General features: G+C 48.1%; 1 protein-coding gene across 4 annotated transcripts in view; it reads left to right on the top strand.

Annotated features, from left to right (window-relative positions):
• The window catches only part of POR (cytochrome p450 oxidoreductase), a 53,547-nt gene that overhangs the window by 23,161 nt on the left and 5,072 nt on the right, over positions 1–25,314 (top strand). For 3 of the 4 annotated variants that reach the window (XM_081172999.1, XM_081172997.1, XM_081172998.1), the window contains exons 3-13: positions 10,920–10,968; positions 11,854–11,982; positions 12,349–12,498; positions 14,168–14,292; positions 15,801–15,890; positions 16,698–16,796; positions 17,053–17,169; positions 18,760–18,878; positions 21,943–22,124; positions 23,667–23,816; positions 24,964–25,231. In XM_081172999.1, the coding sequence (XP_081029125.1) occupies positions 10,920–10,968; positions 11,854–11,982; positions 12,349–12,498; positions 14,168–14,292; positions 15,801–15,890; positions 16,698–16,796; positions 17,053–17,169; positions 18,760–18,878; positions 21,943–22,124; positions 23,667–23,816; positions 24,964–25,231 (1,478 nt within the window). Of the gene's footprint in view, positions 1–3,604; positions 3,667–10,919; positions 10,969–11,853; positions 11,983–12,348; positions 12,499–14,167; positions 14,293–15,800; positions 15,891–16,697; positions 16,797–17,052; positions 17,170–18,759; positions 18,879–21,942; positions 22,125–23,666; positions 23,817–24,963; positions 25,232–25,314 lie in introns of those variants that run through there. The other variant, XM_081173000.1, reaches the window with a different exon arrangement.

Here is a 25,314-nt window from a genome sequence, read left to right on the forward strand (position 1 = left end):
AATGTGGCCCTGCAGGCATCTCTGTGTGGCCCCTGAATCTCTCCTCAGGCCGCAGCCCCTCCCTAGCCCTGCTTTATAGCCCAGATATTTTTGCCTGGCTGTAAGGTGTCCTTGGACGCTGATGAAGCCCCTCGCTGGCCTGGATGGAGGACAGAGGGGGGTCTGTGAGGATGTCTACAAACCAGGCTAAGGTAAAAGTCTCAGTTGGCATCAGGGGAAGACCTCAAGGGTGCCGTTGTTTCCACAGTGCCATGCTAATAGTGGACGTTGCATTTGCAAGTGTCCTCCTTAAAGCTGGGGGTAAACGCAGGTCTGCATTTAACAGCAAGCAGGGTTGCTGGATCCTGGCCTTTGCCTCCCACCTGACTGATGGGAAGGTGCGTTAGCAGGTCGCCAGTTCAAAGTCTCAACTGCAGCAAACATACGAGGTAACCTTAAGCGAGCCGCTGTCTCAGCCTCAGTTTCCCCCATCTATAGAATGGGAAGAATGACTCTGTTTAGGGATGTTGCAACTCCTGCAGGGCTGTTGAGTGCTTACTGTGTGGAGCGATTTAACAGTGTTTTGCAAGTGCTGCACAAGTGCTTTGTCATGGTTTTAAAGCATGACAACTTTAAAGCATGACAGCACTTCCAAAACACTGTAAGCAGCTTCCTAAGCCCAGGAGAGTATTTGAGGAGAATTGCTTGTTAACCACCATCACCTCCAAAGTAGCTCAGAGGGGCAAATCTGTGTGAGAAAGGAGCACATCTAGATACCAAAGGATTGCAGCAGAGATCACTTGGAGCATGTTTTCTGGGTTAGTGCAACCAGTTCAAAGTCTCAACCTCTTAACCACACCACTTTTCTTTATGGTGTGGAGGAGGCCTAGAGGGTGCCCCACCCAGGGCTCCCTCTGTGAGAATGCTGTCATTTCCCCCAGCTGGGGTCAGCAATTGGGCCTTCCTCGAGGGATTGGATTTTGTTTACAAAATAGCCTGGAGAGCAGGGGGAGGAATCTGTGGTTTGGTTAATGCACCTGCGAGAGGTGGAATGCCTTGGTCCCAGTTTGCAAAAGAAAGGTCCACAGGAGGCAACAATGGGTGCCAACCTAGATGGCTTGAAAAGGGATAGGACAAATTCATGTAGCAGAGGGCTGTCGTTGGCTACTAGCCACGTTGGCTCTGCTCTGCCCCCGCAGTTGCTGTGGCCAGGAATGCTTCTGAAAAACAGTTGCCGGAAGCCACAGGAGAGGAGCGGGATCCTTGTTTTCCACAGGCATCTGGCTGGCCGCTGTGAGAAGAGGATTCTGGACTAGATGAGGCTTTTACAATTCTAATGATAAAAGAGGGAAGGAATAAGTATTCTCCAGAATGCAAAAGGTATTACCCGAAAGGGGAACCAACCCTGCAGTCCTTTCCTCCCAGGCAATCTCCTCATTTTGCCATGGGGCTGGCTGGCTGTTCCTGTGGGGTGATGCTCCCATGTCGCTTCGTGACCTTGCAGGGTGATGGATCCCCCCTACTTTACAGACATTTTGTCTCCTGTTGCTGTCTATCCGGAACGTGGGCGGAGAAGGGCAAGCAAGAGGATTAAGGGTCTGGAAACGAAGCCTTGTGAGGAACGCTTGAAGGAGTTGAGCATGTTGAGCCTGGTAAAGAGGAGACTGAGAGGTGACATGAGAGCCATTTTCCAGTACCTGGAGGGCTGTCGCATGGAAGATGGAGCAAGTTTGTTTTCTGCTGCTCCGGAGGAGAGGACCCAAACCAATGGATTCAAATGACAATAAAGGAGATTCTGCCTGCAAGAGCTGTTTGACAGTGGAATGGAATCCCTCAGAAAGTGGTGGACTCTCTTCATTCCAAGTTTTTTGAGCGGAGGCTGATGGCCACCTGCCAGGGATTTTTTAGCTGCAATTCCTGCATTGCAAGGGGTTGGACTAGATGACCCTTGGCGGCCCCCTTTCAGCTCTCCAATTCTGTGATTCTATCTCACAGCCTGTGGGCCTCAGTCTCTCCTTTCCGGATGCGCTCCATACATCAACAGCTGTCTTTTCTTCTTCCTCCTCACTAGAGGAAAATGCATTAACTTCTCTTAATAAATGGAACAGAGGAAGCGTTTATTCACACTTACAATTTGCCCCCTCACCCCCCCCCCCAGGCAGAGGTCTGACCAGGCATGACCTTTTGGGGAGTTTAAAGGAGTTTGCTGAAAATGCATCTTTTGCTTCGTTTGACTATAGCCAAGTCTGCTGTCATTTCACTTATTCCTGCTTCCATTTGACTGTGAATAATATCTCTTTTCTGCCTCTAATCTTGGCCCCTGATCACTGGCTTTCCTTTCTTTGCATCCTCTTTCCCACGACCCTCCTCACAGATCGCTTCTCAGGTGGCCAGGCCTGTTCACGTCCAAGAACTGAAGCAATGGTTTCTCCAACAGCAGCCTGGTGGGAGTCGAGAGTCCCAAAACATTTGGAGAGCCCTAGGCTGGCGAGGGTTGCCTTGCAAACTAGGCCCACGTCACTCCCCAAACAGTTGCTCAAGTCATAGAATCATAAGAGTAGGAAGGGCCCCTGAGGAGCATTTAGTGCAACCCCCTGAAATGCAGGAATAAGCAGCTGTCTCGTAAGAGAATCGAACCTGCAGCCTTGGCGTTAATCAGCACCACACTCTTCTTATGTCCTTATGTTAACTGCAGCTGCCAGGATTCTTTGGGGAAAACCGTGACTCTTTAAAATCATTTGTTGATGTTGCTTTAAATGCATGCTGCAGATGGGGCGGCAGCGACGGAGGGTCTCTGGGTCTGGAAGCCCTGCATTCCTTCTGTCGCAGACTGCGCAGCTTGCCTTCGATGCAAAAGCAGGATAATACAAACCAGCTTGTGCCAAGATATGCTGCGTGCTAATTCTGTGGCTTCTGCGCGCTGCATTTCCCCCACAGCGAGGCCCATGGGGCAGGCTGGCCATGGGGAACAACTTTTTATTTTTATAGAAAGTTTTGGGGGAGAGGATTAACCTTTTAGGACACTCTCCCCTCCCTTCACTTCCTCTGCCCTTGAGTCTTGTTCTGAAAAAGGTCCTGCAGGGACAAGAACTCTGGGGGAAGTGACAGAGATGCTTTTAATTATTTAATTAAGAAATAGTGCTGTGATGTAAACCTGTTGTTAGGGCAACGGGCGTTTCACTCTGTGAGACGTCTCTCTCTCTCTCTCTCTTCCCCCCCACCCCCTTCAACCCTTGAATGGTTAGAGAGATGGGGAGTGTTGCAAGGGACCCTGGGAGTTTTCATTCTTGAGTTTCTCTCCCCCCCACCCGCCGCCACTCATTCCTTTCTGCTCCCGCCAGATGTTGGGAGTATAGTTGGGTTCGTGCCGGACCCTCCGGGTAACTTTCGCAAAGGCAGCCGGCACGAATCCCAGAGGGATCGAGCCAGTCTCTTTGCAGGGACTTGGTATGCAGAGCTCTGCTCCGCTCTTAAACAAAAGGGGGGCTGTGGCCGCTGGCTTTTTAAGCTCCGGGAGAGGGCTCAGGGGGGCGAGGGACCCCTCGCGTGCGTGCCTGTCTCGCGGCGGAGCGCGGCGGAGCGCGGCTCAGCCCTCCTGGCTCCCTGCAGCTGGCATGAAAGCGCAGGGTCGGAACCCGCCATGGGCTGCACATATTCGTCTCCACCCGAGGAGGGTCCTCCAGGGAGGTAAGTGAGTGGATGTGCCCTTTCGGGAGGTTTTGTGGCTCTGCGCCTCGGATGCAAGCCTGGCTCTTCTCGAGCTTGCTTGAGCCAAGCGTTTTGGATGCAAAACTTGCCTGGAGGCTGGCTGGCGGAGGGGAGCTCCGTGGAGAGAAGAGCTCTCTGCAGCTCGCAGGGATGCTGCCAGGCATGGCTCTATCCTCTTCCTTTTTCTCTCTTCTTACCCCCACCGTTTTGGGGAAGGGCAGAAAAGAGCCTCTGCTTTGCATGCAGGACGTCCCAGGTCAAAACCTCCGTGGCCTCTCCAGGGAGGCCTGGAAGAGTTCCTCGCCTGAATCCCTTGCTGCCAGTCTGTGTTGGCAGTACTGAGCCAGATGGGCCCAAGGTCCAACAGCACCAGGATTTGTGTTCCAGTTTGCCAAAGCACCCAAAACTTCATAGGGGCTAGCCTGCTCTTTCTCGAAGGCCCAGGTGTCAAAATGTTTAGGAGGAGGGGTCCTGTGGCTCAGTGCATGGCAGGATGCTGGCTCCTGGTTCAGCACACGCCTTACCCTGCACCCCCAGTTAAAAGATCCTGGAGAGCTGCTGCCAGTCAGAGTAAGTCCAGGCTAAGCCATTGCTCTGACCTGGCTCCATAAGTCTCTTTTCCAGACTAATAATCAATCTGTAGGTCTGGAGGCACATGAGGCCACCAGCCACCAAATCTGGGAAGTCTGTATATGCCACTCTGCATTCTGCAACAGAAGAAAGGCAGGGTATATACATTTAAGGAAATTATATTAATAATAATTGTTCTTCCTGCAAGTTCACTGACATCAGCCTTGTAAGGTGGGTCAGTATCGTGTCTTCCCACCCACCCCTTATTTTGCACATTTTTACTTATTCACAGTTCTCAATATCCAGCATTGGTTTATTTGTTTGGAGTAGTTAGTTTCCCTTAATAGATTATTTACCATGCCGGCTCGTATCAAGCCTCCAGGTTGGGAGGCAGTATATCTGTCAGTTTCTTGGGAGCGCCAAGATGGGGAGGGGCTTCTGTCCTGCTTGGGAGCTTCCTGATTGGCTAAATCTGGATGGACCCATAGTCCATCTTCTTTAATGTCATCACGAGTCACGAGAGGAGTGGAACCTCCATTTACAAAACCAATCTATCGTTGACGACCAGATGTAACGGGGATCTGATGCCGCCTCCGCCTGTTCGATTCCCAGAAGAGGCGTCTTGGCCGGATAGTGTGGGAAACAGGATATTGGATCAGAGGGGCCCCTGGATCTGATTCAGCAGGGATTCTCGGATAGTTTTTAAAAGCATTCAGCTATGCAGCCGCTGTCACAGTTAGGATGGCAAAGGCGAGAGGAGAATCTCTTTTCTGATTCATGCTTGCAGATACCCATTGGGCTTGAGGGCAAGTCATAGTCTCTTCCGAACAACTAGCCAGGGCAGTTTTTGTAAACCGGAAGAGTTGAGCCAAAGCTGTCAGTATTGTACAAGTCATGAATTATGAGTGTATGTGGCTACATGGGTCTCCTGTGGACTTCACTAGCAAGACTGTTTTAATCTGTTTTAGAAAGTTTCCCTGCAAGGAGCCTGCAGATTCAATTTCTGGTGTAACTCTGCACTTCCTGCTTAGAAATAGGTCCCATTAAATTTAAGAGGAATAGCTACACCAAGTAAGAGTGTTTACCTGGGGTTTCCAAAGGCATCCCTTTACCTGCTTCTAAAGTTTCTTTTTTTAAATTACATTTTGCAGTGTTCTCTTTTCTTTTTTAATCTTTTGGCAGTAGCTGGCAGGGTGGGCTGATTATTATTTTTTTTACATCAAGGTGATTTTAAATCTGCAGCAAGAAAATCTAGCTTGGTCAGTAGAGCATGAGACTCTACTGATGGCTAGTTGACTTGGATGGCCCTCTCCTCCACGAATTTGCCTTGTCCTCTTTTAAAGCCACCCAAGTTGGTAGCCATCACTGCCCTCCTGTGGGAGGGGAGTTCCACTGTTGTTTGTCTGTTCTGAATAAATCAGTCCTGTCTTCTTTGCATGCCAGGGCAAAGGGCTCTCATGCTCTCTGATGTGAGTGCTGTGAAATGCTGATCCCCGATGGACCAGCAAAGACAAGGGGTGTGTTGTTGACGGTTTCAGCTTACAGATTCTCTGGCCATGGCTATACTGTTGGTAACAGCAGATTGGCAGCAGAGTTCCCCACCTGTAAAATGGGAGGAGAGAAATGTACCCCAAGAGTACATTCAGGGTGTGTGTGTATATATATATACACCCTGAATCTGCAGGGTTAATATCCTGACATCCTTTTTTTTTCTACTACAGCTCCCACTTATTTTTGCTTTTATTCATTTATTGTGTTTATATCTCACCCTTTTCTCCGAAGGACGCACACATGGCTTTTCCTCCCTATGAGATAGGTTAGGCTGGGACTCAGTGAATGGCTGCCAAGGTGACTTTTGTGGCTGAGCGGATATTCGAACCCTGGTCTCTCCCAAGTCCTAGTCCGGCACTCTTAAACACTCCACCCCCATTGGCTCTCTTGAGATGAAGCTCTGGCCTATCTGCCTTGCCCATCTGTCTGTTGCCAGTTGTAATTATTATTATTATTAATAATAATAATTCATTATTTGTACCCCGCCCATCTGACTGGCTTGCCCCAGCCACTCTGTGTGGCCCTCGGTTGGTGAAAGTTGCTCCACCAGCTGACTCCTCCCCTCCCCTTTGAAATCCCCTCCAAGCTCTGCCCTCACCCCCTGGCCCCACCCACTCCAGCTCTGACCCTGCAGAAAGTGACTGTGTGTGTGTGTGTGTGTCATAGAATCAAAGGACTGTAGAATCAGAAGGGTCCCCAGGGTCATCTAGTCCAACCCCCTGCAATGCCTCTTTGCGTGTTGTGCTGTGCTTGAAATCCAAAGCTGGCAAACCACGCTGATTCCCCCCCCCCTTTTCCTTTCCCCGCCTGCCTAACATTCTTCTCCTATTGTGAAACAGGAATGGGAACCAATTCCATGTCTCTGCTCTTGGCTGCTGTTAGGAGCAGGCAGACAGCCAGCTCCTCTCCTCCTCCTCCTCCTTTGAAAAGCATCCTCGCCTCCTGTGGGATCCAATTAGGCCTCTCGCTCGCTCCTCCTCCTGTCTCTCTCTCTCTCTCTGTGTCTCCCCCATGCAAAATAAAAACATCTCCATCTCTTTCGCCTCTTGAGGCCCACGCCTCCCACATCCAGATGTGTGCTTCGTTCAGGCCAATTTGGACATCCCTCTTGGATGAGCTGTCCCTGTTGCTCACCGCCGGAACCGCTGCTTGCTAAGCCTCCTCTAGCACAGGCCTTGGACCCTCCTGGACTTTTTTGAAGCTCTTGTTTGCTTGCCTGCCTAATGAGCTTGGCTCTCTACTCCCCTTCTTCTTCTTCCTTTTTTTTTGGGGGGGGGGAGGAGGGGGACGTCTGCCTCCTCCCCCTCCAGACAGCCTTGCCTCTCTCTCCAAGGCTGCTGCGCTAAAAGGCCTTGGCGAGGTAGCCTCCTCCCCCAGGGCAAGGTCTGTTGTCGCAACAGTCCCGTCTGTGGGGCATCAGAGCTGAAAGGGGGCCCCATTGGAGGCCAGCCAGCCCCTGCTCAGGGTGCAAGATCTGCAGTCCTGGTTGCAACACAGCCCCCGCTAGAATCATAGAATTGCAGAGTTTGGTGGGACCCCCAAAAGCAATGCAGGTAGCAGCCTGGTCTCTCCAGCAAAGGAAAAGCAGCCTGTTCCACTGTCAAAAAGACTTTCGCCCTTGCAGTGTGTTTCCGAACACTCACCCAAAACCTGCTCCCTTGCAGTGGGTCCTCCATAGGTCCTGTTCCTGCCCTCTGGAGCAACAGGGGACACAAGAACAGGCTGCCGAATCGGGCCAGTGGCCCACCTGGTCTGGCATCCTGTTCTGACAGTGGCCATCCAGATGCAATTGGGGAAACCCGCAATCCCCTCCTGTGGCTTCCAGCAACTTCTATTCAGAAGCATTGCCTCGGTCCTGAATACCTGAAGGAGCGTCTCCACCCCCATTGTTCTGCCCAGACACAGATCCAGCGCCCAGGGCCTTCTGGGGGTTCCCTCACTGTGAGAAATGAAATTACAGGGAACCAGGCAGAGGGCCTTCTCGGTGGTGGCGCCTGCCCAGTGGAACACCCTCCCATCAAACGTCAAGGAAATAAGCAACTGTCCTACTTTTAAAAGACATCTGAAGGCAGTCCTGTTTTGGGACGTTTTTAATGTTTAATGCTGTATTGTGTTTTTAATATTCGATTGGGAGCCGCCCAGAGTGGCTGGGGAAACCCAGCCAGATGGGCAGGGTAAAGATAATAAATTATTATTATTATTGTTATTGTTATTGCTGCCTCCGACTGTGAAGGCAGAGCAGAACCAGCATGGCTAGTAGCCACTGATAGCTGCCTGCTGCTCTCTGAGTTGGTCCATTCCTCTTTTAAAGCCATCCAAGCTGATACCTTCCTGTGGAAGCAAGTTCCATAGATTAACACTGCAGTGCGCAAGGAAGGACTTTCTGTTTTCCGTCCTCCATGCTCAGCTTCATTGAATGTCCAAAGAGTTCTAGTGTTATGAGAGAGGGAGACAAACCTTTTCCTATCCCCTTTCTCCTGGTTGTGCATCATTTTACAGACGTCTGTCATGTCACCTCTTACTCCCAAATACTGCAACTTCTTCTCATAAAGGAGTCATCCCCTTGATAATTTCAGTTGTCCTTTTCTGGACAGAGTAAGAAATCCACTGTGAACCCTATTAGCTCTTTGTGTGAGCAGGAATTTTATTGAATATTTACAAAAAAATGGTAAACAGATATGGACATTGGCAGGATTTTTGTAATAACCTGCAGTTCTGTAAGAGCATAGAAGTAGATGAATAAAAGAATGTTGATTTAGAATATGCAGGAAATGATAAAAAAGAATTTAAAAAACCGCAGAAAGAGGAGGAAGTCGAGTTTTGAAATGTTAAATTACTGTGAAACTATTGAAATGTATATAACTGAAAATCATAAAAATATGTGTGTGTGTATATGTGTGTATATATATATGTGTGTGTGTGTGTGTGTGTGTGTGTGTGTGTATATATATGTATGTATGTATGTGTGTGTGTGTGTGTGTGTGATATATATATATGTAGGTTTTGGTGTCTTCGGGTGTCTTCCCGTGTAAGAGTTGGGGTGTCTAGGCGACGTTTCGACGAGGTCTCACTCGTCATCTTCAGGCTGGTGCTTTCGGCTTCTTGTTACTAGAACAGAGCAGGATCTCAGTGTTTGAGTTCCTATAAATACTGTTGAGGGGGTGTGGTGTATAGCCTCCAACGTTCTGGGCAGAGAGGAAGTTCCTAGGTTAATGTGCCTTTTCTTCTTTTGTTCATTAATTACTTGAGGGATATCTTGAGTGATTACTTGAGTGATATTCTGAGTACCACTTAGGAGGGTCATTAGGTGTGGATTAGTTGCTAAAGCTTTCGTGTCTTGACCTCTTGACCTTGTAAAGAGTTTTTCTGAGAAGATGGCTGTACTGCACTTAGTTGTGCTCTGGCTTGGCTTCGTGTATAGGGGCGAGCTGTGGTTTTGTGCCCTGTGCCAGCCAGATCTGTGTAGGGATTGCAGGGGGGTGCAGCATCCGGAGGTGCCACTATGGTTTGGCTACTGGATGGTGTCTGTAATTTATCTGTGGAGAGGGTCTGGGTTTGGGTCTGGTGTGGTTGATTGGAGATGGCGTTCTGTGTGCCTCTGGTTCTGGTGTCGGTTTTTGTGGGGAGGGCTAATTTCCAGATGTCTGGCAGGCGGGACGTGTCGTCACGCTTGTTCATGTTGTGAGGGTGTTTCTCTATCTCGATGGCTTCCATGATTATTCTCTTGTGGTGATGTTCCATGTTAAAGAGCAATTTGGAATCTGCAAAATTAATTTCGTGTCCTGTTTCTTTCATGTGTTGGTAAAGAGAGGAAGTTAATCGCCAACGGATACCAGCAAAACAGGGTTACGAAGCTAATCCAAAAAGAAACACCCCCCAAAAACCAAGACACAGAAGAAAACAATGGCATGGCCCTCCTTCCTTATATCAAGGGCACTACAGATAAAATTAGCAAAATCCTCCATAAACACAATATCAAAACAGCCTTTTGCACCAACCAAAAAATAGCCAATATCCTCAGAAACCCAAAAGATAAAATCCAGTTAGAAAACCAAGGGGTCTATGAAATACCCTGCAAAGTCTGCCCAGCCACGTACATTGGACAAACAAACAGACGAATAAATGCACGTATCGCAGAACACAAGAATGCCGTCAAAAAAGAAGAAAAAACTTCCTCTCTTTACCAACACATGAAAGAAACAGGACACGAAATTAATTTTGCAGATTCCAAATTGCTCTTTAACATGGAACATCACCACAAGAGAATAATCATGGAAGCCATCGAGATAGAGAAACACCCTCACAACATGAACAAGCGTGACGACACGTCCCGCCTGCCAGACATCTGGAAATTAGCCCTCCCCACAAAAACCGACACCAGAACCAGAGGCACACAGAACGCCATCTCCAATCAACCACACCAGACCCAAACCCAGACCCTCTCCACAGATAAATTACAGACACCATCCAGTAGCCAAACCATAGTGGCACCTCCGGATGCTGCACCCCCCTGCAATCCCTACACAGATCTGGCTGGCACAGGGCACAAAACCACAGCTCGCCCCTATACACGAAGCCAAGCCAGAGCACAACTAAGTGCAGTACAGCCATCTTCTCAGAAAAACTCTTTACAAGGTCAAGAGGTCAAGACACGAAAGCTTTAGCAACTAATCCACACCTAATGACCCTCCTAAGTGGTACTCAGAATATCACTCAAGTAATCACTCAAGATATCCCTCAAGTAATTAATGAACAAAAGAAGAAAAGGCACATTAACCTAGGAACTTCCTCTCTGCCCAGAACGTTGGAGGCTATACACCACACCCCCTCAACAGTATTTATAGGAACTCAAACACTGAGATCCTGCTCTGTTCTAGTAACAAGAAGCCGAAAGCACCAGCCTGAAGATGACGAGTGAGACCTCGTCGAAACGTCGCCTAGACACCCCAACTCTTACACGGGAAGACACCCGAAGACACCAAAACCTACATTCCTGTACCCGTGAAAATCTACGAAAGCATATATATATATATATATATATATATATATATATATATATATATATATATATATATATATATATAATATAACTCTATCTCTCTTTCCTCCAGAGAGAAGACAACAAATGAGGGCAGCTTCATTGAGAAAATGAAAAAGACGGTATGTTTGGCTTTTATTACGTTTATACTTTTAAGCTTGTAGGCTAGAAATGGAAGCTGCCTAAGACATTGTCCACAAGCCTTGATCCTCTGCTATATAGTGACTGAGCCAGCTGAATGGTGATACTGGTTAGGAATGCAGGAAGTAGCTTTGTCCCAAGTCAGACCATTGATCTGTCTAGCTCAGTATTGCCTACACGGGGTGGCAGCAGCGGCTTTCCAGGATTTCAGACTGAAGTCGTTTCCCAACTGTTCCTAAGGATGATTCTAGTCCTTGTGGTTCTTAGGAAAGGGCTGGAATGGGAAGACAGCTGCTTCATACAGAGTCAGATCATTGGCCTGTCTAGGTCAGTATTGCCTCCACTGGCTGGCAACAACACCAGGGTTTCAAGCAGGGAATATTTCCCATCCCTGCCTGGAGGGATTGAACCCGGGATCTTCTGCATGCAAAGCTGATACTCTGCCTCTGAGCTATGGCACCTCTCTGCCAATCAAGTGGTATATAAATGTTGTTTAATTAAAAAAACCCACCAGAATTTATACTGCATGCATTTCTCCCTAAAATACTAATATTCTTGCACTTCTTGAATTGAGGACCAGCTTGCAAAACTCAGAGGAGTATGTGGAACTGTGGTCCAGTCTGTGTACTGGGTCAGGAAGTGCAAATTTGAGTTGATTCACGTCAAACCCCCACAAAACTCTCCCCCGTACCTTCCCGCTGTCTGAAATGGGTGCCATTCAGGGAGGGCTTTACCACTTTCACCTGCTGCCCCAGTGTGGAGCAGAGCAAGTTTGCAGAGAGCGATTCAGGGAGGTTGGGACCAGGCCTTTGGTGATGAGCGATCCCAGAGTTTTTGAACCGACTTGAGTTGTCTTTCCTTCTCAGGGCAGAAACATAGTGGTGTTCTATGGATCTCAGACGGGAACTGGTGAAGAATTTGCCAACCGCCTTGCTAAAGACGCCCATCGTTACGGGATGCGGGGCATGTCTGCCGACCCAGAGGAGTACGACCTGGTATGTTCTCTGCAAAATCCAGCCCTTTTGGGTCCTTGACGTGATGAGGGACAAACCCTGCTCTGCTTTTCCCACAAGCAAGGCCTTCCCTGAATTACTTCAGGAATTCCTTTGTGTAACTTTGCCTTCTTGCAACCTAAGCATGGTCCTCCCCTTCACATTGGAGACGTGGGATGAGTGGGTGACATAATGTGCTTTCAACATCTGTCTTGCACACAAATACTTGGCTCGTCCCAAAGAACGTTTCCAACCAAAGGAAGATAGTTATCTAAGATCACATGCCCAGGGGTCTTTGGGATTCTTCTGGGGAACTCTTGACATTCTCAGGAGCTGTCTCCTTACGTGCTGCCCCACTCTCATTCCCAGGCCGACTTGAGTCGCCTCTCTGAGATCGATAAGTCACTAGCGGTCTTCTGTATGGCCACTTACGGAGAAGGGGATCCCACAGACAACGCCCAGGATTTCTACGATTGGCTGCAGGAAACGGACGCTGACCTCTCCGGCCTCAAATTTGCAGTGAGCATTTTTATTTCTCCCTCTGCCATTCTTTTTCCGGGGCTCAGGTTTGACATATGTAAGTGGTATGTGTGTTTGTGTAAAAGAAGCTGCATTGGGGCTATTTCAGGCTCTTTGCCTCAAAATCTAGTTGCATCTGTTGCGTATTTAGCAGATTATTATTTTTTAATCATGATTTTTATTGAGTTTTCCATATTTCATTTCATTTCATTGTACATATCCAAAGCTTACATTACTACTCAAAAAGAACATCAACCTCCTTCCCTCACTCTTTCTGACTTTCCTATAACTTTAACATATTTATCACATTTCTATAATCACTTCTTTACCTTATATCATCTTTTAAAAATCACCCTCTCATTTGTAAATTAGCTCCTTCTTTCCACATTACCAAACGTTTTCATGTGTTTACAATTTTCTTTCAAATAATATATAAATTTGCTCCAGTCTTTTTGAAATCTGTCATCGGGTCGATTCCTATTTAGCAGATTTATTGCGCTGCAGAAAGTATGCTGGGGAGACCACACGTTCAGGAAACAGTGAAGAAATGCAGAAATATATTTTGCTTGGCCTTAATTACAAAAACAAAAACTCCTCTTACATTAAATCTATAAGTATGGCCCATTCACCAGGGTACTGAGAGAGGTATATGCTGCTCTTTATATACTATACCCAATTGCTGACACAGCTTAATTAACACAACTTAACAGCACCTGCTATACTGCTTCACAGCTGTAAAACTAGGTCATGATATTTACTCTGGCCTTTAAAGAGATACACATCTTGTGAAACAATAATGAACCTTGATATTTAAATAAACCATTCAACAGCTTCTCCCAGTGAATCTGAATTCTGAGTGGCAAATGACCTCAGTGATTTTAGCCTTGAAACATACCCAGCCCCTTAAACCTGCAGAGGCTCCCCGCCCCCTGCTCTTGCCATATTGTGGCTCTCACGGAAACTGACGAAATGAGCATCTCATCAGAAGAATGTGGATGTCATGGACTGGCTAGATTCAGAGGAGTGGGGGGAGGCAGCAGCTGGGGAACCCTCAGGGAACCCCCAGGGGAAGAAGGGTCAGAGCCTGGGGATTGGTGGCAGCATGACGATGAGTGGTCAGAGGGAGGAGGAGGAGGAGACTGGGAGGAGGAGGGGTCGAAAGCAGAAGAGGCAACAGGGTTTAGTGAGCAAGAAGAGACTGTGACAGAGAGCAGTTCAGAGGCAGGAGAGGAGGGGGACCAGGAGACAGAGATGAGGCAGGCTGCTGCAGAATCCAGGGTGTCTCCCCCTCCTGCTGTGACCCGCTCACCTCCTACCTGGTCTCCCCGAACACACAGAGAAATGAATAGAGTGGAGGAGGTATTGGCTGTGCGCAGGCGCAGTCTCCGATTGCTTGCCAAAAACCCAGGAGAGAAGGGGGCATAGGCAGCTGTGGGGAGGCAGGGGACTTTCAGTCCTTCCAACTGCCTCATTGGGGCAAGACCTACAGGGAAGAGTTGCTGGAGCAACTTTTAGAAAACGCCTCTCGCGGTGTTGTTTCTCTTTGCTAAACAAAGCCAAAGCCTTTGAATCTTTACCAGACCAAAACTGTTTCCTGAGCTCCAGAGAGATGCGCCTTTTGCAGAAAGAGCCAACAAGCTGACGCTGGTTGTTGTTGTTGCTTTCTTAGGTGTTTGGCTTGGGGAACAAGACCTATGAGCATTTCAACGCCATGGGAAAGTACGTGGACAAGAGGCTGGAAGAGCTTGGAGCCCAGCGGATCTTTGAACTCGGGCTGGGAGACGACGACGGGAAGTAAGTAAGCCTTGGTCAGCCTGGATAGCTCAGTTGGCATGGGTTGCAGGTTCGAATCCCCGTATGGGACAGCTGCATATTCCTTCATTTCAGGGGGTTGGACTAGATGACGTCTTTGGGACCCTTTCAACTCTACGATTCTAGGATTTTAGGACTTCAAGTGCTGAATTTGTCCTTCTCTCCTCACCCTTTAACAAACGCTATTCTGAATGCTTAAAAAAAAATTCTGCTGGAACTGTTGAGAAGACTAGAAATGCCGCAGCCACTGCATTTGTGAAAGTGGCTAAGAGCAAATGGCTTTAAACCAGCCGGAAGAGTTTGAGGGACAGGTTCTGCTATGAGAAAAGTGTTTCTCTGACTTTAAAGAGGCATTTCCGTGATTGTAGAGAGGGCTGAGCATGAGAGAAGCAAAAGAAGTCAGGGGTGGGGGGGGGGAATGAACCTTCTTCCTAACCTGTGCATGCAAGAAGCTTTTAATCCTTGACCCTGAAACAAGGCTTGAGACGCTAGGCATATAATAATACAGTGGTACCTTGGGTGGCACTCTGGGTTACACCACAGAGCCTAGGGCTTGCCAATCAGAAGGTCAGCAGTCGAATCCCCGTGACGGGGTGAGCTCCCATTGCTGGGTCCCTGCTCCTGCCAACCTAGCAGTTCAAAAGCATGTCAAAGTGCAAATAGATAAATAGGTACCACTCTGGTGGGAAGGTAAACGGCGTTTCCGTGCGCTGCTCTGGTTCATCAGAAGCGGCTTAGTCATGCTGGCCACATAACCCAGAAGCTGTATGCCGGCTCCTTCGGCCAATAAAGCGAGAGGAGCGCCATAACCCCAGAGTCGGCCACGACTGGACCTAACGGTCAGGGGTTCCTTTACCTCGGGTTACATACGCTTCAGGTTACATATTCTTCAGGTTACAGACTCCGCTAACCCAGAAATAGTACTTCAGGTTAAGAACTTTGCTTCAGGATAAGAACAGAAATTGTGCTCTGGCGGCGCGGCAGCGGCAGGAGGCCCCATTACCTAAAGTGGTGCTTCAGGTTAAGAACAGTTTCAGGTTAAGAACGGACCTCCGGAACAAATTAAGTGCTTAACCCGAGATACCACTGTAATAGTAGCGGTGATGATGATGATGATGAAATAAACAACTGTCTGACTTTTAGAAGACATCTGAAGGCAACCCTGTTAAGGGAAGTTTTTAATGTCTATTTTTTGCCATTTTTTATCTGCTGTACGCCACCCAGAGTGGCTGGGGAAACCCAGCCAGATGGGCGGGGTATAAATATTATTATTATTATTATTATTATTATTATTATTATTATTATTATTATCATTATCATTATCATTATCATTATTATTAATTGGTGGGTTGGTCCAGTGCCCTCCCAGGATGGTCTGGCATCTCCCCTCTCCTTTCAGGGGGGTGCACTGGCATTCGGCTTGCTGCTGTTTTTTTCTAAATCACAACTTTGCTTCCCACCCCCTACCCTGCCATCGCTTCTCTCGACAGCCTGGAAGAAGATTTCATCACGTGGCGTGAGCAGTTCTGGCCGGCAGTCTGTGAACATTTCGGCGTGGAAGCCACAGGAGACGAAACCAGGTCAGTCCTAAGAGATGGTGGCGGTAGTGGGATTGAGAACCGCTGCAGATGGAGCTTCAGTTTGAGTGTGGGAGATGAGGCTCTGCTGTTGGCTTGCCATGTGGCCACAGCTGGGCCCCTCTGGGGTGTATGCATCTACCTTTCACTCTGAATGAAGTTAATGGGCTTTCCCCATTGTTTTCAAAGGATTTACTCTTGAGTATGTCTGATGCAACCCATTGTCTCTGTCTCAAGATTGCCACTTGGGAACAGTAAACTCTTTTGAACCTGGTCCTGTCTAATGATGATTAATTTTATTTTTTGAAACTATATCCCACCCTTCCTCCTCAAGGCAGCAAAAAGCGTACTGTTTAAAACAAAAGCAAAACAACATTTTAAAGCAGATTAGAACTCTCTAGACACATTTAAAACAACAAACACATAAAATCAATTACAGTTCAGTTTTTTAAATAGCAGTTTAGAAAGTTAAACACATGATTTCATCTGGTGATCCCACGGGGTTGCTTGGAACAGTAGTCTTCAGCCAGCAATGCGCCTGAGTCCACAGGAATATTTTCAAATGCTTGCTGCAAGCTAATAACAATGGATACAGGCGCACATCACTAGGGAAGGCCTTCGACAATTGGGGAACAGTCCCAAGTCTAAGAACAGTCACGACAGTCCCAAGTCTAAGAACAGTCACGAACAGTCCCAAGTCTAAGAACTGGGCAGTACCATCTGCTTGGCTCTCCTCTGTTGTCCTCTGGAGAGCTGAGAAGCTGGCCGTTTTGTCCTTGCCTCTGACTTCTCCTTCTTCTCCTCCCCCAGCATACGGCAGTACGAGCTGGTGGTCCACACGGACATCAGCCCCGACAAGGTTTACACGGGCGAAATGGGCCGCCTCAAGAGCTACGAGAACCAAAAACCGTAAGTGCCACATTTGTGCGAGCAGCAGGGTTGGTATCAGGACTCGCCCCCCCCCCCCCAAGGGTCACTGTAAGTTTGGGCCTCAAATAGCATTGCAGTAATAAAGCCCATAGTCCACTGCAGCCAAAGTGTAGGTGCTTCCACAATCTCTTGCAAATGTGGAACAGGTATTATATGGCACCGGTAACAGCGCTAGTTCTGTAGATCGAAGAAATGTAGTCTGATAAGTCTAATGGGTCTTCTTGGTTCATTCCAGGCCATTTGATGCCAAGAACCCCTTCCTGGCGCCTGTTTCTGTGAACCGGAAGCTGAACCAAGGTGGGGACAGGTACCTCATGCACCTGGAACTGGATATTACAGGCTCCAAAATCAGGTAAAATGGCTAAGAATGGATTCACCTGCATACCCCATCTTCCTTGAGTTTGTTGCATGACTTGAAATCTGAAGAGCTTTCTTGGAGCAGGAGAAAACAGATCCTTTCTGGGGCTGTCCCTTGATTCTCACAGTAGACGGATGTCTCTTCCAGGGATCCCATCTGCTGAACATGATAATAGTCTCTCTCCTGTCCTCCCTGCCAGCAAGTGATGTTCAGAGATAGACTGCCCCTGAAAATAGCAGTTCCATTCGTTTTACGTTGCCTAGAGAAAAACAGTTCCTCTTGCCTTTTGTGAACCTCTTGCCTGCCTGGTGTTTAATCGGCACAACATTTTGCTTTGTACTTCCAGGCATTTTAACCATCTTGCATTTTCCGAGGGCATAACTGATCCCTGAAGGGTACAAATACTCTGCCCCCCCTGCCCACAACTTGTGTAAATTCTCCTAAAGTAAAAGTGGGCCTGTTTTTCTCTGGTGTTTCAATCCTTTCCCCATGCCTAGCTTATGGTTTTGCATAAAGGAAGGTTGGAGCTAGGGAGGCCTCTATTAAAATGGATTTTTTTTTTGGGGGGTGGAGGGAAGAAAATGCCAAGGATGTGTGATGGTAAAGGATGATGGGAGTTCAAGGATATCTGGAGGGCCACAGATCTCAATGTCTAGCCTAAATGAGTGCAGCATGGTGGAAACTCTCCCTTCGGCTGTCTTCCTGTTTTCTCTTCCTTGGAAGTAAGCTCCGCTGAACTCAATGGGGCTTCAGTTCCAACTACAAACGTGCAGGATTTTGCAGTAAGCAATGCAGCGTCTTCCTTAAGTTGATGCTGCTGTTTAGACAATGAGATGTTGGCAGCTCAGGTTTTTCGAAACCGTACTTCCAGGAAGCGAAGTGCATGAATGCAGAATAGGGCTGCCATACTTCTGGAATCTCCTGGATTTGTGTGCCGAAAATAGCGTCTGGGTGGAATTTTCAGAAATTGTTTAAAATGTCGGGGAAAACCCTGGCGTATGGCAGCCCAAGGGTTGCTGTAAGTTTGGGCCTCAAATAGCATTGCAGTAATTAACCTGCAGGTTACCAGAGCCATAGTCCACTGCAGCCAAAGTGTAGGTGCTTCCACACTCCATATCGGAAAGCTTAACAACTTGCCCCAAAACAAAAGAAAACAGCTTTTGAAATATGGCAACCCTAGAGATGTTCAAGGTAATCCCATTGGAATTATTTTCACAGATCACTACACAGAATCTAGATCCCAGCCGTGTGCAATAATCACTCTTTTATACAATCACATGCTGAGACCTGATCAGATGCATTTTTCCCACTGTATTTCTTCAATTGTGTTTTAAGTGGAAAATAGTCAGGCCCAAGGTCCATCTAACTCAGTATTGTCTACACTGACTGGCAGTGGGTCTCCAGGGTTTCAGGCAGGGTTTCTGGTCTCCCCCAGCCCTACCTAGAGATGCCATCTGGGTCTCCTTGACCCCAATTCCATGCATCCTGGGAGAGTTTTGTTCATGGTTCTGCTCTGTGTCGTGGGGTTCTGCTCTGAAAGCCAGACCAGGTGAGACAAGGCCTCTCTCTTGATCTCTTTGCCAGATACGAATCTGGGGACCACGTCGCTGTGTACCCAGCCAACGACACTTCGCTGGTCAACCAGCTTGGGGAAATCCTTGGTGCAGATTTAGATATGGTTATTTCTCTGAACAATCTAGATGGTGAGTATTCTCTCCCCCACCCCAGAAAAGCAGTCCTTCCAATTTATTCCCTTTCATTTTGTCAAGCTGATGAACCGTCCAGTCTCCAGAACGGCAGTTCTCAAAATGTAAATAGCTCACGTCAGCGTAGAGATGATCTGCACTCAAATGTTCTTTCACCCCTGCGTTTGTTTACAAGACCCTTGACTGAGCTGAGTGGAGGGAGGTGATCTCAAGTCAACAGCTCACTAGGAGATAAGACAGGCACCCTCCTCTGAGAGCAGTGTCTGGGCGGAAATCGCTGAAGTGTCTGGGACGTATGGCAAGCCCAGCCGGAGGTCTAGATTTTGGTGAATTTCCTTAAAAATAGCTCAAAAACTACTTCTTTTTTGAGATTTTGCAAAAAAATAAAAAACCTCAACAACTTTGGCCAAAACAAAATAAACCCTCAACAACTTTGCCATATTTCTGAAATATGGCAACCCTTACCCAAACCTCCTTCATTGTTATCATTTAATGCCTTACAGCACACTATGGCCACATTCACACAATGCTTTCAAAACACTGTGATAGCACTTTAAGCAGTCCTGGCTTCCTTCAGAGAAGTCTGGGAGCTGGAGTTTGTTTTGGGTGCTGAGTCTCTAGGAGTCCCCTAGTCAGCTCCCAGAGCTAAAATTTCCCATAGTTCTTTGTGAGGAGGGTTTGATTGCTTAACTACGCTAGGAATTGTAGCTGAGGGGAATGGGGGCCTGCCAGCAATTCTCAGCACCCTCAACTAGCTGTATTTCCCAGAATCCTTCATTGCAGGGGGTTGGACTAGATAACCCTCGGGACCCCTTCCAACTCAACAATTCTATAATTATAAGACGAGCCCTTAACCTTCTTCCCTCCTTGGTGCTCCTTTGCGTACCAAACAGAGGTCCACCCGCCTTCTACAGCGCAGTAGGCGTAACTCTCCAAGAATCTGATAAAATTGTCTACTCACAAAGGCATTTCCGAATCTGAACGCTCTTTGTGGCATCGCACAGAGTTGCACTTGCTATACAACACTTGCTTCTGCTTGCACAATCTAATTCCATGTTGGCGCAAAGAAGCTTTTTTAAAAAAGAAAAACAAAACAGCTATCCAAGTTGGAATGAGCTTTCTGGCAGAACCAGTTTCTCTTCCCTTGAGTTCTGGATCTAAAGCTGTTTGGCACCCAGCTGTCCAGTCTGGTTCCTTGGCTTGAAGTCTAGCCTGCCTTCCAGAACCTTTTCCCATGCTCTTTATGAACCTGAGATCACCCATGCATTTTCTGTGGGCTGCAGAGCTCTCTTCACCCCATTGAGTTCACAGTTAAGTGGTGGTGGAGACACAGGAGTGTCTTGAATAACTTTGTCATCTGCAGTTTCTTTGCATTTGCCCAGAATCTTTGAGGAGTTTGGCTTTCCCTCAGGCAGGCTCCTTGCCCAGTGGCCGATTGAGGTCATTCAGGGTGTCGGTTCTCGTAACGCTCATTTCTTCTTGCTTGTCCCATTCATTTGCTGTTATTTTTCTCACTTGAGCCTCTCTGATTTCAAGCGTGAATGGGCTTGCACGAGTTCCCATCAGAAGAACTCGAGAAGAGCCCTGCTGGATCAGGCCAGTGGCCTATCTAGTCCAGCATCCTGTTCTCACAGTGGCCACCCAGATGCCTGTGGGAAACCCACAAGCAAGACCTGAGCCCAAGAGCCCTCTCCCCTCCTGTGGTTTCCAGTCACTGGGATTCAGAAGCATCTATGCCTCCAGCTGCAAAGGCAGAGCATAGCCATTGTGGCTATTAGCCCCGATAACATTTTAAAGCCATCCAAGTTGGTGGCCATCACTGCCTCCTGTGGGAGGGAGTTCCATAGTTTAACCGAGTGAAGAAGGACTTTTTTTCTGTCTGTCCCAAAACTTCCAACATTCAGTTAAATGGGATGCCCATGAGTTCTACTGCTATGAGAGGGAGGAAAACCATTTTTCTCTATCCACTTTCTCCATGCCACGTGTAATTTTATAAACTACTTTTTAAAAAATTGTTTATTTGGTTTTCAGATCAAAGTTTTACAATCACGTATCCAATATACAACATAAAAACAAGATTCCAAAGAATCTTCTGGACTTCCCTCCTCCCTTTGTGGGTCCTATTGTTAATCATTTCCTCCTGCATTTTTTATGATAATCGAAATCTTTTACACCTCCATTATGTCCAAAATTCGCCATTAAACTACAAGTGTTATTCCAGTCCTACTAACGGTTTTAATAGTTTAGAATGGTTTTTAAGATAAGTTATAAATTTTCCCCATTCCTTATAGAAATTGTGGTCTTCCTGTTTTCTGATTCTTCCGGTCATTTTTGCCAATTTGGCATAATCCATCAATTTAGTCCGCCATTCTTCTCCGGTTGAAACTTTATCTTATTTCCATCTCTGGAAAACTTCTATCCTGTCACCTCTCACTTGCCTTTTCCCAAGAGCAGCAGCCTTTTTTCCACAGGGGATTCGCCACCAAAACTCAGTGAGAGTGGGGGTCTGCCTTAATCTCAAAAGAGAGGAAATGGGGAAATCACAGAGTGGGAGAGACCACTGTTAAAGGCAGCCCTGTTTAGGGAAGCTTTTAATGTTTGATGCATTACTGTATTTTAATATTTTGTTGGAAGCCACCCAGAGTGGCTGGGGAAGCCCAGCCAGATGGGCGGGGTATAAATTATTATTATTATTATTATTATTATTATTATTATTATTATTATTATATTATTATTATTATTATTATTATTATTATTATTATTATTATTATTATTATTTTATTATTATTATTTCTGAGCCCCAGTCATGTGGACTTCCATAGCTGATGGAACAGCTCACAGGGCATTCCCAGGGGTGGTTCTTGGGGCCATCTCTATAAGGGAAGCCCAATTTCCAAATCGAGACCACGAACGGCAGCATCAAACTGCTTTGATAACCGTGGCCCATGCAGGCCCACCAAAGGGTTGGGGAGCTGCTTGGACTTTCAGAAAAAGACCCCCGCAGCTGTACTTTGTGGCAGCGCAGCTCCCCAACTCTCCCCTCTCCGCCTCCTTCCTGCAGAGGAGTCCAACAAGAAGCACCCGTTCCCTTGCCCCACGACCTACCGCACAGCCCTGACCTACTACTTGGACATCACGAACCCGCCCCGCACCAACGTCCTCTACGAGCTGGCGCAGTACGCCACGGACGCCACCCAGCAGGAGCACCTGCGCAAGATGGCCTCCTCCCACACCGAAGGCAAGGTAGGTCCCGGCCACACCCTCCGCAGCTAGCCCCCCCCCCCAGTGGCGTGGAGGCGATGTCTCAGAAAACATTGATTAGCGTTCTGCAATTCCGGAGCTGGTCGTCGTGTGTTGGGCGTAGTGGGCCAAGCCGAGTGGGGCAGGGGCTGTTTTTCAGCCAAGTGTGTGCATGTGTTTGCGTGCCAGCTTAACCCTTTCCCCATCAAGAGTTAGAGGAGTCTTGTTCAGTGGTCCAGCAGGAAAGAGCAACTGGTCATGGAAGAGAGGTGAATCACATACTCCCTGTCTGTTGCTTCACCTCATTGAATGTCAGATTCCTGCTTTGATTGCTGAGAGGCAAAAACTCGTATTCTCTCCCCAATCCCTAACCCAGGAGTCCTTCCAACTGATTCCCTTTTGTTACGTCAAGCTGATGAACTGCCCAGTTTCCAGAACGGCAGTTCTCGAAATTATAATAGCTGGAGGTTTGCCCTGATTTTGCACCCCAGAAGGACTTGCTTTCAGCTCACGTAAGCATAGAGATGATCTGCGCTCAAATGATCTTTCACCCCTGCGTTTGTTTACACGACCCTTGACTGAGCTGACTGGAGGGAGGTGAGCTCAGGTCACCAGCTCACACTTAGCTTGGTAGGACAGGGAGCCACAAGTGGTTTCCTCCTGGCCCTTTCCGCCAGGATTCTCCTTGCAGACCAGCAGTGTCTCTCCAGGGCTTTGACCAGAGAGAGAATTCCCTTTGTCTCCCCATCCCTCCCAGCTTGGATCCTTCGTGGTGCTGAAAACAAATTCTTAAGCTGAGCACATGCTCAGGTCTGTTGAGCCTTAAGTATTTGTCTTCTGCCATAGAACTTACAGTCCTTTTGCACTAAAATCTCCTCTTAGTTCTCTGTGTCTGCATGCATCATTGTGGGTCATTCTAACAAGTGAGGCGCACCTCTTCTGGGGACGGCCTGTAGCTCAGTAATTCCCAAATCTTTTTTGGGCCGCAGTCCCCTTTGAGTTCTATGAACTCACTCCCAGTGCCCCCTAGCCTCCAAAAAGCATTATTCAGAAGAACGGTTTGCACAGCCCACTAACAGAATAAAATTTAAAACAGTAGCAACAAATGGCACATTTAATTAATTAATCCCATTAAAACTATTTAGTTTAATTCAACAAAATGGATGAACTTGATCCAGTGATACCAGCTTTTTGATACATTATTACTACTACTACTACTACTACTACTACTACTACTACTTTGTTGTTGTTATTATTATTTGTATACCGCCCTATGCTTGTAGATCTTCGGGCAGTTCACAACATACAATTACAATATAAAAACCACAAAATACATAGCAAAATGTACACCTCTGGGGACCCCCCCCAACAGCCCTCCTTGCCTTTTAGCACCCCACCCCCAGGTCCTCCCACCGCCCCTGCCCCCCAGGGGGCGCTACTTCTCCCTTTAGGAACCACTGACGAGCAAGTGCATCTCTTTGTGGGCCTGCCCAGCATAATATGTGGCTCACTGGAGGGGGTCTCTTCTTTCCTTGATCCACGCAGTCGCTGTACCTCAGCTGGGTCGTTGAAGCCCGGAGGAACATCCTGGCCATCTTGCAGGACACGCCCTCCCTCCGGCCCCCCATTGACCACCTCTGCGAGCTGCTGCCCCGCCTGCAGGCTCGCTACTATTCCATCGCTTCGACGTCCAAGGTGAGCACCGGGAGGCGCAGGGAGAGGGGGGGAGGGAGGTGTTCCGGGGCTTCCCCAGGTTCCCACCCTAGCAGGCCTTGTCTGCTGGTTAATGTGTGGCATTCAGTTCTTTCCATCTGCCAGCCCTAGCCTTTAGTGGAGGTTAGGGACGCGGGTGGTCTAAACCACTGAGCCTCTTGGACTTGTTGATCAGAAGGTTGGTGGTTCAAATCCCCGTTGCTCTGTCCCAGCTCCTGCCAACCTAAAGGTAAAGGGACCCCTGACCACTAGGTCCAGTTGTGACCGACTCTGGGGTTGCGGCGCTCATCTTGCTTTATTGGCTGAGGGAGTTAGCGTTCAGCTTCCGGGTCATGTGGCCAGCATGACTAAGCCGCTTCTGGCGAACCAGAGCAGCGCACGGAAACGCCGTTTACCTTCCCACCGGAGTGGTACCTATTTATTTACTTGCACATTGATGTGCTTTCGAACTGCTAGGTTGGCAGGATTAGGGACCCAGCAACTGGATTCGAACCGTCGACCTTCTGATCGGCAAGTCCTAGGCTCTGTGGTTTAACCCACAGCACCACCCGCGTCTCTCCTGCCAACCTAGGAGCTCAAAAGCATGCCAGTTCTAGTACTCAAATAGGTACTGCTGTGGCAGGAAGGTAAATGGCATTTCCATGCGCTCTGGTTTCTGCTGCTCCAGAAACGGTTTAGTTATGCTGGTCACACGACCCGGGAAGCTGTCTGTGGGAAAATGCCTAAAAATGGCCTGAAAGCAAGATGAGCGCCACAACCCTGTAGTCTCCTTTGACTGGACTTAACCATCCAGGGGTCCTTTTATTTTTTAGTGGAGGATTCCTCCCCTAGGACTGGTCAAACTGACCTCCTACTTCCCTCACACCAGCTGCACTGACAGTTGGCATTCCATGCCTGGCCCTTCGTGGTGTTTCATTTTAATGCAGCAGCCTGGATACCTTTGGGGGTGAAGGGTGAGGGAGAGGAAGACAGGGCTTGCTGAGCCGTTCTATCCCGGCTTGGTCACTGTGATCATCTGCAGGACCGTCGCTGGTTGTTTCTCCAGTGTCACCGGCCCAGGCCTGTGACTTGAAGCTCCTCCACCAAGCCTACCAACAGCCTTCTCCCTCTTTTCTCTCCCACTTCCCAGGTGCAACCCAACTCCATCCACATCTGTGCTGTGCTGGTGGAGTACAAGACCAAGACGGACCGCATCAACAAAGGGGTGGCCACTAGCTGGCTGAAGAACAAGCAGCCCAACGAGAACGGGCACAAGTCCACAGTGCCCATGTATGTCCGGAAGTCCCAGTTCCGCCTGCCGTTCAAGCCTAGCACTCCCGTCCTGATGATCGGGCCTGGCACTGGCATTGCCCCCTTCATGGGCTTCATCCAGGAGCGGGGCTGGCTCAAGCAGCAAGGTGGGTACCGTTCCAAACAAGCCCACCCCCTTTACTGGGCTCTGATTGGCCATGCCAGTGGCAAATGTGATGGCTTGTTGTTG

This window comes from Podarcis bocagei (assembly GCF_964188305.1).
Source record: "Podarcis bocagei genome assembly, chromosome: 15".
Lineage (NCBI taxonomy): Eukaryota > Metazoa > Chordata > Lepidosauria > Squamata > Lacertidae > Podarcis > Podarcis bocagei.